Source organism: Acinonyx jubatus, chromosome B2 (genome assembly GCF_027475565.1).
Source record: "Acinonyx jubatus isolate Ajub_Pintada_27869175 chromosome B2, VMU_Ajub_asm_v1.0, whole genome shotgun sequence".
NCBI lineage: Eukaryota > Metazoa > Chordata > Mammalia > Carnivora > Felidae > Acinonyx > Acinonyx jubatus.
The window spans coordinates 125,502,144-125,516,814 of NC_069385.1; the positions used below are offsets into that span (position 1 = coordinate 125,502,144).

The 14,671-nt window shown below is 36.8% G+C and overlaps 2 protein-coding genes across 17 annotated transcripts in view; one reads left to right on the top strand and one right to left on the bottom strand.

The window, feature by feature from the left end:
- The window catches only part of PRPF4B (pre-mRNA processing factor 4B), a 36,989-nt gene that overhangs the window by 12,885 nt on the left and 9,433 nt on the right, over positions 1-14,671 (top strand). For all 15 annotated transcript variants that reach the window (XR_008298687.1, XR_008298689.1, XR_008298690.1 and 12 more), the window contains exons 4-11: positions 1,574-1,729; positions 3,121-3,202; positions 4,978-5,188; positions 8,737-8,810; positions 10,367-10,457; positions 11,109-11,256; positions 12,548-12,685; positions 13,294-13,447. Coding sequence is in view for 2 of the 15 variants with exons in the window: in XM_053223079.1 (XP_053079054.1) it covers positions 1,574-1,729; positions 3,121-3,202; positions 4,978-5,188; positions 8,737-8,810; positions 10,367-10,457; positions 11,109-11,256; positions 12,548-12,685; positions 13,294-13,447 (1,054 nt within the window). In the remaining 13 variants the exon portion in view is untranslated. The remainder of the gene's footprint in view (positions 1-1,573; positions 1,730-3,120; positions 3,203-4,977; positions 5,189-8,736; positions 8,811-10,366; positions 10,458-11,108; positions 11,257-12,547; positions 12,686-13,293; positions 13,448-14,671) is intronic.
- The window catches only part of FAM217A (family with sequence similarity 217 member A), a 30,746-nt gene continuing 28,675 nt past the window's right edge, over positions 12,601-14,671 (bottom strand). For both annotated transcript variants that reach the window (XM_027040208.2, XM_053223083.1), the window contains exon 9: positions 12,601-13,746. In XM_027040208.2, coding sequence (XP_026896009.1) covers positions 13,715-13,746 — 32 coding nt within the window. In that variant the 3' untranslated portion in view covers positions 12,601-13,714. The remainder of the gene's footprint in view (positions 13,747-14,671) is intronic.

Genomic DNA, 14,671 nt, shown 5'->3' on the forward strand with positions numbered 1-14,671 from the left:
CAAAGATTTGTTGGCTGCTTAATTTTTTTCTGCCATTTTAACTTGTTTTATAGAAATAGCATCTCGTACATCAAAGATTATAATGAGTTTGCTTTGTGGAGTTTTGTTCTTAATGATTTTCTTTTCTTACTTTCTTTCTTCCCAGAATCCTTTTGCTGCTCATTTACCTTTATCATTTGAGGACTTTATTCAAACAGCTGGATCCTATTCTCATTTAAAACTTAGCCACTGAGAAAGCTGAATGGAAGCTTTCTTCCATTCTGAGAATGTAGAATTTGTGGCTTCATTGTGATCTCTTTAGCATATCCTTGACTATAGTTCTTTTGGGTTAGCAGTTTTCCAGAATCCTCTCATCTGCTGGAGAATGTAGACATGGCTGCCAGTAGAGTTCTGATTCTTCATAATGTAGACTTCCCCTAATCCTTCCATTTTCAGTACTGTGCCTCCCCGCTACCTTGGGTCAGTTTTGATAACAACCAACACCTCTATAAATTTAAGTATTTTGCCAGAATGTGAAGGGGAATGGTTGGCATTTTCTGCTGAGTCAGGAAGGAGGCAGAATACACAGAAGCCAGCTATTCCTAAAGGCTTTCAACCAGTTTTTATTTAGCTTTTACCTACAGGATATGGTGTCTCCAATGCTTGAGGCTTTCTGGAGTTTTGTGGCATGGATTTACCTGTTTCTTATATATCTTGTCTGTTCCTGTTAGACTTATGTTTAGATTTGATCTGTTACTACTCTTTTTGTCCAGTGTGCACATCAAGATTTTGTTGACATCTCTATTGTCCTAATAGCTCTTCACACTCTTTAGTTGTTCGCTTCATGTCATTTTTAGTAAGATTTCTTAAGAAATATGACATAAGCCTGGTAGTCAGATGTGACATTAACAGGCAGTTTGCCAATTCTCTGTAGACTTAGCAGCCTTTTCTGTTTGGAATTCTACAGCATCTTTCTAACATAAACTTTACCTTTAATGCTTGAACCGGTTTTTGTTTAACATGAGGCAAGACCTTCAGGCACTTATAAAGCTGTCTGAGGGCCCTATTAATTAGACTTAGAATTTTTGTCATGTTTGTATTTTCTGTGCCTTATTAACGGTGATATTTTTTTTAATCTCATTTATTGAAACATATTTACATAAAGTAAATTCACCCTTGTTGGTGTAAAGTTATGTGAGTTTTGACAAACACATAGTCACATAATCACCATAATCAAGAATATTTCCATCGCCCCCAAAGTTCTTTTTGTGTCCTTTTGCAGTCCAATAAGAACAGTAACTGTGTTTTAGTTGTTTTCAATTAAGCTGATTACCCCAATCTTTCTGGTGTGTTATTTCACCTTAAATTTTTAATTAACCCCTTTTTAAAAGATTTTATTTTTAGAACAGTTTTAGGTTCACAGCAAAATTAAGCTTTTGAAAAGTACAGAAAGTTCCTGTATACTCGTGCCCAACACACCCACAGCTTTCCCACCTTTAATTGACCTTTAAAGTGCGCGTGCGTGCGTGTGTGTGTGTGTGTGTGTGTGTGTGTGTATTTATTTATTTATTTTCCCCCTAACCCAACCAAATAGGGACAGAGGTCGAAGGAGCAGGTCACGCTTGAGAAGGCGGTCTCGATCACGGGGTGGTCGTAGACGTAGGAGCAGAAGCAAAGTAAAAGAAGATAAATTTAAAGGAAGTCTTTCTGAAGGAATGAAAGTTGAACAAGAATCTTCATCTGATGATAAGTAAGAATGGAATTTCCCATAATTTCCTTTTTTCAATTTAGACAAGTACTATTTGACCTGGAAATCTTTACTTTTCCACCTGGATATAGCAAGCGAATCCATTCATTAGGTCCTGAATTGAAAAGTTAATCTTTTGTGCATATTTTATAAGTTATGTGGCAGAGGTCATGGTTTTCTGAATTTAGAGGCTTCAGTTTTTGCTGGAATGAACATTGGGCTATCAATTTATCATGAGCCTTCCCTTCATTTTTATTAGAGACAACAGATAGATAGTTCTACCAATCTTGATTACCAGTTTTGCAGTGGTGTGGGTGTGCGGGTGTATACTAATATTTAAACTTTTCACTTTGTGTAAAATGATACCTACTTTGCAGTTGAGGCTATCTGGTGGTAGATATGCCTGTTACTATGTGGAAAATGCAAAAACATTTCATTGTCTAACAGAGAATTTTTTTTTTTAATGCGAATTTAGTTGTGTAGATGGAACATCTCAAAAAATGAGACTAATCTAGAGCAATAGTTCTTAGCTGGGGGTAATCTGCTTCTCCGGGGACATTTTGGCAATATCTAAACGTATTTTGATTGTCATCTTGTGGCTAGAGACCAGAGATACTGTTCAATATCTGCCAGTGCATAGGACAATGCCCTCTTCCATAATGAAGAATTGTTAAAATCTCAGTAGTGCTGACGTCAAGAAAGAGCTTAGGTGATATGAAAGTTAAATGAAGGTTAAGTGAACATCCTGATAACCTTGAGAATGCATTTTGCTTACTTGTCTGCAGTGAACATTCAGCAGATCATAGAAACACCTATACTAGGAGGGATTGCAAAGATTGTGGAGTTTTTTGGGAGGAAATTGGGAACAGTCAGGGCAGTGTCTGGGGGGAGAGCCACATTCCCCTTCAGACTGTATGTGGATATTTACATGTGCATTTTTGATAGGGAAAAGATCCATAGCTTTCCAAGGATCTGCAGCTTTCTGTGACCCAGAAAAGGTATTAGTTTGCTTATGTGTCTCACCCTCTTGTTCTATAAAGGTTAAAACAGGCTAGGTAAATGAAATGACTTTAGTAATACCAAGGTCATGGAAGAGCCGGGAGTGACTTTTTTGAACTTACGGATCTTTCATTTGTTCCCTAGTTTGGTGCCATGAAACAAGTGAGGAGAAAAATGAGACACAGAAGGTTAAATTACTTGCTAGGTTTCCAAACCAGGCAACTAAGAGAGTTTAGAAACAGAATAGAGTAGGATGGGTTAAGACTTTGGTGCAATTAGCTGATCACTTACGTTTTCCAGCTCTTACTTTTAATTTATATAGCAGTTACTATTTGTGAGTCTCTAAGGATTTTTGAAGTTAATTATGTGTATATATGTGTACATTTTTTTTTAAGCCTTGAAGACTTTGATGTAGAGGAAGAAGATGAAGAAGCCCTAATAGAACAGAGAAGAATACAGAGGCAGGCAATTGTTCAGGTGTGTGATATTAGTGAAATTTTGAGCACCCCTTCTGAAATAATTACTCTTTTAGTAAAAACAGTTTTTATTTATAAAGAAGTGATGGTAACAGCAATTGAGTAAATCTTTAAGAAGTGTATGTGTAAAATTATCTTTGTGAGATTTGAAAAGATAATTTCTTAATAAAATTGAAATGGTTGCCTTGTTTTGTTATAGAGAGGATTCTGACAAAAACCTTTTATAAGACATAAAATTTGAAATTTGCTTTTTTTAAAAAAAAATTTAAAGTTTACATACTTGGGGCGCCTAGGTGGCTCAGTCGGTTGAGCGTCCGACTTCGGCTCAGGTCATGATCTCGCAGTCCGTGAGTTCGAGCCCCGCGTCGGGCTCTGGGCTGACTGCTCAGAGCCTGGAGCCTGTTTCAGATTCTGTGTCTCCCTCTCTCTCTGACCCTCCCCCATTCATGCTCTGTCTCTCTCTGTCTCAAAAATAAATAAACGTTAAAAAAAAAATTTTTTTTTAAATAAATAACGTTTACATACTTGTTTTGAGAGAGAGAGCATGAGGGGGGGGGGGGCAGAGAGAGAGAGAATCACAACATAGGGCTCAAACTCAAAAACTGAGATCATGACTTGAGCCAAAATCAAGAGTCAGACGCTTAACCACCTGAGCCACCCAGGCGCCCTTCTTTTTTGTTTGTTTTTAAGAAAACCCTCATAAGTGAGTATAGAATAAATTGGAAGAATTTCTCTATGTGAGGGCGGAGAACTATTTTAAGGTCTGAAAAAAAATGGTAAATTTCTAATGCAAATGTGATTGTTTACATGGAACATCTCAAAAATAAGTTTGAGTTGTTTAGAGCTAGGTGATTAAGACAGTGGGGGTGGGGAAAGGGTGTTATACATAGGTCTTTATATTCTCATTTAATGATTTGGTTACCTGCCTTGGAAGATTGTCAGTTATGCCTCGGCCATCCTGACTTAAAGCCATGGCCACTAGATGCTTTGTGGATGGCAGTCCCTGTAAAGTGTAAAGTTTTCCCCTAATGGAAGGTGAGCAATGAAGTTGAGAATGCATTCTGGAAGAAGTAAAAAATGTTGAGGTGCTATAAGGACATTAGACAAAAGCAAAGGACAGTCATACCAGCTCACTTACACATACGTAGCAAATCATAAACCATGTACTGTTATGTCAGAGCAAAGGAAAGAACTTGAATCATCAGAAGATGTAGGGCAAAACTGGAATTCCAGAGAACCTTTTCTGGGGCACTGATGAAATTGTTGTTATTAAACTGATATCCCTAAAGACTTGGTTGAATCTTTTTTTGTTCTTGCCCAGGTCCACAATCCCTTATCTCCAGCCCTTGGGGCCAGATGTGCTTCAGAACTCAGAACTATTTGAATTTTAGAAAGGTAATATGGTGCATCTATGTATATTATTTAGCCCCATCAGTGGGCTCTAGGAGCAGCACCCCGTTATCAAACACAGTAGTATTTCTGCAGTGAGGCATATTCTGTTCACACTGGGGGAGATAAAAATAAGACTACAAATAGCATCACATCTGTTCATGTCAGGTTTTGTCACCTAATGAATGTGCACCGAACATAGAAAATCTCTTTCAGAGTTGTGTGGATTTTGGAATTATATGTAAGGGATTGTGGATCTGATTCAGTGAAGGCATCAATACTCTTTAAAAAATTTTTAACATTATTTAACACTCTTTTCAGTGCAATACCTCTTTAGCAACTATGCATTGGATTTTATGAAAATAATATGTTGTATTGTTGTTACAGAAATATAAATATCTCGCTGAAGATAGCAATATGTCTGTGCCATCTGAACCCAGCAGCCCCCAGAGCAGTACCTGTACGCGGTCACCTTCTCCAGATGACATTCTAGAAAGGGTAGCTGCTGATGTTAAAGAGTATGAACGGGAAAATGTTGATACATTTGAGGCTTCAGTAAAAGCCAAGCATAATCTAATGACAGTTGAACAGAATAATGGTAAGTTAGATTTTTGTTTTGATCATGCTTTTCTCTCAATTTTTAGCTCTGTAAATAATGAAAGAGATTGTTTTGGAATGGGGAAAAGTGAAAGGGATTAGAAATGTTGCCCCTGTTAACCCCTGTTAAATCTTATGGTAATATAGTATTAAATGTGTCCCAGTGAATGTTCTTTATAAATATTTTTTATTAGTTCACATAACCTAAAACAGTATACGGAATCCCACATTGTTTGTTACCTTCTGTTTGGGGCGCCTGGCTGGCTTAGTCAGTAGAGCATGCAACCCTTGATCTCGAGGTCATGTGTTCAAGCCCCATGTTGGGCACAGAGCTTACTTAAGATAAATACGTACATACATACATATATTTAAAAAGTCATTAGCTTCTGTTTTGCTTGCTAGAGTATTCTAAAGCAGATCCCAGCCATGATTTCATTTTGTCTATAAATACTTCGTTTTGTATCTCTGCTAGATAAGAACTTTTTTTTTTTTTTAACGTTTATTTATTTTTGAGACAGAGACAGAGCATGAACAGGGGAGGGGCAGAGAGAGAGGGAGACACAGAATCCGAAACAGGCTCCAGGCTCTTAGCTGTCAGCACAGAGCCCGACGTGGGGCTTGAACTCACGGACCATGAGATCATGACCCGAGCCGAAGTTGGACGCTTAACCGACCAAGCCACCCAGGCGCCCCGATAGAACTTTTTTTAAAAAAACATTACTTAAAAAATTGATTGCTTTTAAATATCTAATATCTAATTACAGTTGGCTGGTTTGAATCAGAATCCACATAAGATGCCTATATCTCTCTCAATGTCTCAGAGTCTTTAATATTCTCATGCTTTCCTCCTCCCCCTTTTCCATTTACTTGTGAAGATACTGGGGCCATGTGTCCTATAAACTTTTCTTTGCACTCTGATTTTACCACATTCTTGTGCCAATTTATCCTATTTCCTCTATCTTCAGTGTTTCTTGAACACTACATGTTGGAGACTTGAATAGATTTAAGTTAACTTTTTTGGCAAGACTACTTCATAAGTAGTGGTGTGCACTTGCATCACATCAGGTGGTGTGTAGTGTGTGCTTGTCCTGTTTTTATTGACCTTGAGATTGTGTGTTCAGATAGGAAGATCCATAGCTGTCCAATATGAAGTTTACCTTCAGCTGTTCACCTCGCAGTTTCAGTAGCCATTGGTGATCATTACTCAGATCCATTCTTTCATGAGGGGCAGGGGTGGGGGATGTGGACACACTCCAAAGTGGTGATTCTTAAATTATAATTCCTTTTGAATTACTACCTGTAATTCCATAAAAGAAAAGGTTTCCATTCTTTGGTTACCGTGAAACATAGTTTGTACAGGAGAGTTGGGATAAATTCTTCATTATTTTCTTTTATTGACTAATTTTTAGCATAGATAAAGTTTGGTACATTAGCAACCTCCAGAGATAACCAGTGAAATTTTGGTAGTTTTTGTCATGTTTTCATGATTTCGTATCATTGTATACTTAAATTCTCTTTCCAACTGAGGTGGGGAGGAGCCTTTTTAAGTTGGTTTCTAATGTCTTTTTGACCCACACCCTACAGGATTGATTGGTAATATATACTTATTAATATTATTCTTTCTAGGACAGGGGTTGGCAAACTGTAAAAGGTCAGAGAATATTTTAGGTTTTCATAATTTAGACTTTTTTTCTCTGTTCCAACTACTGGACTCTGCTGTTGTAGAGCAGAAGCAGCTGTGTTCCCCCCAAAAAAACCTGTATGGACACCAAAATTTAAATTTTCAATAATTTTCAAACGTCACAAAATATTCTCATGTTTTTCCCCAAAATCTCTGAAAACATAAAAATGGACCATATGAAAATAAGGGGCCAAATTTGCTTCACTGTAGTTTGCAAAATTAGTTTTACCACAGTGTGAGATTTCACAGGCTCACCTTATGGGTATCTTGTCCCAGAACAGAAACAGCTGTTGATCTAAGGAACGCTGGTGCCATTTAATAGGAAATTCCATTCAGAGGTCACAGGGCATGTAGGGGTGCCCGTTATTCATGGGACTTTTCAGTGGACAAAGCTAGGACATACATACCTTTTTGGAAGGGGGAGGTTCATACTAAAAAAGTGCCAATTCAAATTCGTACTTCTATAAGGTTTTTATTAAGTTCTTTGATTTTATATTTGTATTTTAGTGAAAAACTTGACTCCTAATAACATTATTTGGGTTATTTTGAAGCTTTTATTTACATAGTTATCAGTATGATCAATATTCTTTTTATCCTTGGGATACATTCCAAAGTGTAAAATCATTTGAAATACTTCTTTGTGTGGGTATACCACTCATTTAATAGATTTAGGTTTATTTTTTTTCTTTTGCTTGTGATTTTTAGGAATTTTGTTTTATTATTAAAATGGTCCTTCATATGTGTGTGTATTTGTATCCTATGTATACAAGTACACACAAAGATATATACACTCCTTGATGTGAAAAAATCTTCATTCCTTTTTATAGCTGTGTACTATTCCAGTGTAATGAATGTGCAAAAGTTTATTCATTGTCTTCTAATGGTAGATGTTTGGGTTATCTCCAGTTGTTGAGTATTTATTGGACCATTAATTATAATGCGATTGTGCATTGTCATTTTTTTAATGTGTACCACTCTGTCTTTGAGATGATTTTGTACAAGTGAAGTTGCTGGGTCTAAAGAGTACGGTTGTGCTGTGTTTCCAAATTTTATGCTGTAAGGCTTACACAGTTTTGCCTCTCCCAAGTATTGTCTGAGTTCTTGTTTATCAGGGCTTGTTTTTGTGGGGGTTCTTGTTGGGTTTTTTGTTTTTTGTTTTTTGTTTTTTTTTTTTGAGAGAGCATGTGCATGAGTGGGGGTGGGAGGGTAACATTGGCGAGACAGATAATTCCAAGCAGGCTCCACACCAGCAGCGCAGAGCAAGACACAGGACTCAAACACTTGAAACTGTGAGATCGTGACCTGAGCTGAAATCAAGAGTCGATTGCTCAACTGACTGAGCTACCCAGCTGCCCCTAGAATTTATTTATTTTTTTTAAAGTTTATTTTTGGGAGAGGGGAAAGTACAAGCAGGGGAGGGGCAGAGAGAGAGTGAGACCAAGGATCTGAAGCCAGCTGACAGATACCAATACAGAGCTAGAACTCACAAACCGTGAGGTCATAACCTGAACTGAAGTTGGAAGCTTAAGTGACTGTGCCACCCAGGCACTCCTAGAAATAGAATTTTTTGAAGAGGAACTTTGATTTTAATAAATAATCATTATTTACCTATTAGCATATTAATGTAACTAACATTGGAGAAAGTACTGATAATTAGGTGTTTCAACTTTCTGAAATGAATGTTTTTAGTAAAGAATGGATGGCCTTATATATGTTAAGTGTTAAAGTAACTTTTGGACAGGTATTAATGAAAAACTCGTGCAAGAGGAAAGAAAGTTTGAATTGTTAGTGATTTTACATTGATGACTGATTTGTGTTTTAATTTGTATCCCTTTATTTTTCAAATATTACTGTTCATTTCCATTTAGGTTCGTCTCAGAAGAAGCTGTTGGCACCTGATATGTTTACCGAATCTGATGATATGTTTGCTGCCTATTTTGATGTAAGTAATTTTACTTATGTAACTTTAAATGAAATATATAAGCGTTGTATATGTATATAGAGAGAATAATAGATAAATATATGCTAACATTTGGACAGTCTGAGTGAAGGTTATCTGGAAACTCTCTGTACTAATGTTGCAACATTTCTCGAAGTCTGAAATTAGGTCAATATTTTAAAAACAAGTATAGCAGAACAGTTTGGGAGGTTCAGAAAAGTTAAACACCAAATGACTTAAATGTGTAGTTATTTTTCTCAAGCAACATTTTCTTGGATTTAAAAGTGTTTGTGTGTGTGTGTGTGTGTGTGTGTGTGTAGGGCATAGTTAGCTGAGACAAGATGATACCAATAATTTCCAAGCTGGTATTAGAGCAGAGTCCACTTTGGGCTTCGATATTATTGGTGATTGAAAAGTTAGGATTTGCGTCCTAATAAAGTCATTAAAGAGTTCTGAGTGTTATTCTAAGGCAGGGGATTAAGAAATTTTGGCTTTTTAGCCATGTTTCCAGTTTCTTTTCTTGAAAAAATCTTAAAAACATACTCAAAAGTATGGGATTTTTTCATTATAAATTCAAGAGAATATGAGAAATAAGGAGGCTTTGGCAAGAAGAGGAAGTAGGGGGATAAACATAAAAAGGGGAAATTAAAAATGGAGTAGGATTAAGCAGTCTGTGTCTAGGACCCGGAAGACCTTGATCATGGCCCATGTGTCTATGTCTGTATTTTATTTTATTTTTTTTTTACTTATTTTTGGGACAGAGAGAGATAGAGCATGAACGGGGGAGGGGCAGAGAGAGAGGGAGACACAGAATCGGAAACAGGCTCCAGGCTCTGAGCCATCAGCCCAGAGCCTGACGCGGGGCTCGAACTCCCGGACCGCGAGATCGTGACCTGGCTGAAGTCGGACGCTTAACCGACTGCGCCACCCAGGCGCCCCTATGTCTGTATTTTAAACAGAAATACTAAATAATGCTAGGTTAAGGAATGATGAAATGATGATTGAGCCAGTGAAAGTATCAGTGCCCATCATTTGCTTGGGTGACAGGGGCCTTCTGGGTATCATGGACAGTGGTTTGTAATATTCTTAATTTCCTACACAAACTGTTAGTACAGCCAGTGACCTTTCATGCATATGTGGGAAGAGGAGTCAAGGGGTGGCAAGTGGACAAAGCAGTATAAGAAATGTGGAATTGGTAGAAGAGAATGTTGGATACCTATTGTTAACTGAGTGCCCATCTGTAATTTTTGTCCCCCTTTGTCTATTAATAGCTATCAAAAACCAGACCTGGTTTTGAGTCTTTTTCATTTATAATGCCCTAGTCATATTCCTAAGATTTCTTGAAGATACTTTAACATTTTTCCTGAGCGTTATTGTGATACAAGAGACTTTGTTACTCATGTTTCCAGGTGATGGTAAGAGTTTACTTAATTTGGCATAAGATGTTTTTATTGAATTATAGCTTGTTTTGCCCATTTTTGTTTTAAAGGAAGTGTTTTAAATGTCTGCCCGATTAGTAGGTAAATGGCTCTCTTGTTGCCTCCTTCATTTCATTTCAGAGTGCTCGTCTTCGGGCTGCTGGTATTGGGAAAGATTTCAAAGAGAATCCCAACCTCAGGGATAACTGGACAGATGCAGAAGGCTATTACCGTAAGTTCACGGTTCTGATTAATTTTAGAGTTCTAAAATATTTTATAGAATTCTGTTGCTTGATGCAGTCACACGTTGGAGAACTGTTGAGAGTCCCATCACAGTGCCAGCACTTACAAAGTATGGCACATCAGATAGCTGCATGAACCCATGTTGTAATCTAGTAAGCAGCCCACGAGCTTCATGAATAGAGGTGAGGTAAAAACTTGATGTGCAACTTAAATCTATTCAAAGTTGTTTTCAGCCATGAGATAAGCCTCCAGGAGGAAAGGGGAACGTCACTTGCTCGTCTTGATCTGAAAACCAAGAAAAACGACATACAAGGAGCTTGGGATGCCAGTCATGCAGTATTTGTCCTGCAGGACTACAGTTGGAAACACTTCAGTGAGCACATTTCTTCCCTACTCAATGTTGAAATCTTCAGCAGTGGATAGGAAGTGGGCATGCAGCTTGAACCACATTATGAAAGAGTGACGAATGATGGAGGCTTGGCTTTGATTCTCCCTGGTGCCTAGGACACCAAACACACAGTAGAGATTTGACACATTTTTTTAAGTGACTGCACTGTGTTTCTTTTTATTATGTGTATCTCAGAGTTTTCTTAAGTATTTATTGTTTTCAAAATTCCCATTTCTTAATTTACTTTTCTAGGCGTGAACATAGGTGAAGTCCTAGATAAGCGTTACAATGTGTATGGCTACACTGGCCAGGGTGTATTCAGTAATGTTGTACGAGCCAGAGATAATGCAAGAGCAAACCAAGAAGTTGCTGTAAAAATCATCAGAAACAATGAGCTCATGTAAGTTCAGAAGACATATGTAATGAAACCTAAAAACACAGGTATTCACACATGAAGATTTTTAAAAGTGTAACAGTCTATAAAAGTATTGCAGTTCTAAAATGACAGAATGATGGTATTGAATCTGATGCCCTTTTTCTTTTATACAGTAGAGGTAATTGCCATATCCATATGTTCTAATAAGTACAATCCATAACCACACACTGAGTTGATGTTAAAGTCAACTTGCCATTATTTTTATTTTTTAATTTACATCCAAGTTAGTTAGCATATAGTGCAATAATGATTTCAGGAGTAAAATCTAGTGATTTCATCCCCTATATACAACACCCAGTGCTATCCCAACAGGTGTCTGTCCTTCTTAATGCCCATCACCCATTTAGCCCCTCCCCCCACCCACAACCCTTCCAGCAACCCTCAGTTTGTTCTCTCTATTTAGATCTTCTAAGTTTTGTCCCCCTCCCTATTTTTACATTATTTTTTTTTAACATTTATTTATTTTTGAGACAGAGAGAGCATGAACGGGGGAGGGTCAGAGAGAGGGAGACACAGAATCTGAAACAGGCTCCAGGCTCTGAGCTATCAGCACAGAGCCCGAAGCGGGGCTCGAACTTACAGACCGCGAGATCATGACCTTAGCCGAATTCGGCCGCTTAACCAACTGAGCCACCCAGGCGCCCCCATTATTTTTGTTTCCCTTTCCTTATGTTTTATCTGTTGTGTATTTTAAATTCTACATATGAGTGAAATCATGCTATTTGTCTTTCTCTGGCTAATTTTGCTTAGCATAATGCACTCTCGTTCCATCCATGTTGTTGCAGATGGCAAGATTTCATTCTTTTTGATTGTCGAGTAATAGTCCATTAAATTGTAACTAGAATTTTAGAGGAAAACCAAATATTTAATACTTGGTAAGACATCCATTATTAGACTCTTACACCAGAACTTGTACAGGGTGGTTCTGTTTTTGTTAAAATAACATTTACATCAAGATGTTTTTGAGATAAAATATGTGCAAGATTGAATTCCCTTCAAGCAATGTGGGTTTGTTTCTTAGTGTTTCTGTTAATTGTGGAAATTAACTGCATGAGAACAATATTTGGCTCAGTATAAATTATTGCATTAATGATATACAGACTTGTCAGTCCTCAATAGATTTATTAGTATTTAAAACAAATTCCAAACTGCTTATCACCTGTAATACATCAGACTGGAACTAGTTTAATATTGTTTGATTTTTTTTTTTTTTAATCTGTATTGTGTTCAGTTTTGATTTTCTTTTACTTTTCAGGCAAAAAACTGGCTTAAAAGAACTAGAATTCTTGAAAAAACTTAATGATGCTGATCCTGATGACAAATTTCATTGTTTGCGACTCTTCAGACACTTTTATCACAAGCAGCATCTCTGTCTCGTATTTGAGCCTCTGAGGTAAGCTGTCAAATCTGTACATTACTAAACACTTAGATAAATGCGATGACAAATTTTCTGTGTGTTTTATTTTTCCAGTTAGCTCTGGGTTTGTCTTTTACTTTTGGTTAAGAACTAGTTTCTTGACAATAGTTAATGTATAAACACTAATTGACTGCATACCGTGTGCCAAACTCTAATCTCCTGTAGCCATCAGCACAACAGAGGTTCTCCGAAAGTTCAATACTTTTACACCATGATAAAAAGAAATGGAAATAGTGGAGTAGGAAAATACAATTTTGATTGTCAAAAGTATGGCTTTAGTTTTGGGCTTTCAGATGTAAACCATTCTGAAATCAATAGGAATTTTACCATTGTATGTCTTCCCTTCTATTTTTGAAAATTGAGTTTTACTGGAAAGTTGTGTTATATACACACAGATTCATGTGCTCTAATTTCAATGTAGAGTAATTTATTAAACATCTGAGGAGGTTCTTGAACAGGTACTTTCATTATAATCCAGATTGCAGATTTGATTTTACTTTATGCTTGGACATGATTTTGTCTTTTTTATTTCCATTTTGCATTGTAACCCCTAATTTTGTGTTGTTGCTTTTCTCTCCTAAAAGTATGAATTTACGAGAGGTGTTAAAAAAATATGGTAAAGATGTTGGTCTTCATATTAAAGCCGTGAGATCCTATAGTCAGCAGCTGTTCTTGGCATTAAAACTCCTTAAAAGATGCAATATCCTACATGCAGATATCAAGCCAGACAATATCCTGGTAAGTCCATCAGTCAGGTTGCTTTGTACATCCGTAAAGTTTCTTACCAATGATGTGATTACCACTGTATTATTCTAGAAACGATGTCTTAGAAGAACAACTCAGTATATTAATTACCCATTACAAAGGACTTAACCAGGGTTTACTTTTATGGAAGTTGGTCCATGAAATTTCATAGTAAAGTGTAAAGAAAGGAAATAGGCTATTGTCCCCAATTTTTTCCTTTTGATTGATGGATTTAGAGTACACATAAATCTCAGGAGTGCTTTAATGGAGTAATGGTGGGTTTCTTCTGGTATCTAAAAAAAAAAAGAAATAAAAGATGCATATGTGTTGTTTGAAATTAGGAATGTTCACAACTCTTTGTTCTCTGTGGTCTGACAGGGTTAGAGACACTTAAGGAGAATTATCTCTTAAATCTACAGTTTGTCTGTAGGTGCCCAGGAGGGGGTCCAAACACAGTAACTCAGTTGTGATTACACTGAAAGGTGTCCCTTTCAGACTTTATCTCCTAAGGACTTCTGGTATAAGATGCAGCTTTCACAGAGTACATGTTTTTGAAATTTAAAAGTAATATATCCTTATAGGGGAGTGATGAATGCACACATACCTCTTCCCTCCCTGGCCCCATTTCTTCACCCCTGTTCTGAGATGTTCAGAGTTGCGGGTATGTTCACAACTTGAGGAATTCCTAACTTGTCTGCTAGTAACATGTTCTATACTTTTAAAAGATTACGATCCCATTAAAGTTTAAGGATCCCTTGTCAGTAACTTACCTGTTAGTTCAGATTCTTCTTTTGCTTTTTTAATATCTTAAAATATTTTCTTCCAGACTAGCACATAAATAATGAGACATTCCATCTTAGCATGTTTTGTCTGACTTTACAATGTATTGCGTATCCAGTATAATTTGGGGTTAGAAGAGCTGAGTAATTACAGTGAAATCAATGAATTGTAGACTTGCCTAGTCAACTTCATAGTTAGTTTTTACCTCAGTTTTCTTTAAATTGTGAAATATACCATTCATCAAAGAATGTGTAAGATCTATAAAACCTAAAGGTAACTGCATTGAAAATCTGTTTAACCACCATAGAAGTTAAAGAATAAGACCTTTGCCAGTATTCAGTCAGGAGCTCTTATTTTTAAAACTTCATTTTCTTTGAGTTAATGCTACTCTCATAAGGTTTTCACATGGACTTCAGACACTGAATGTTGTCTCTCCTT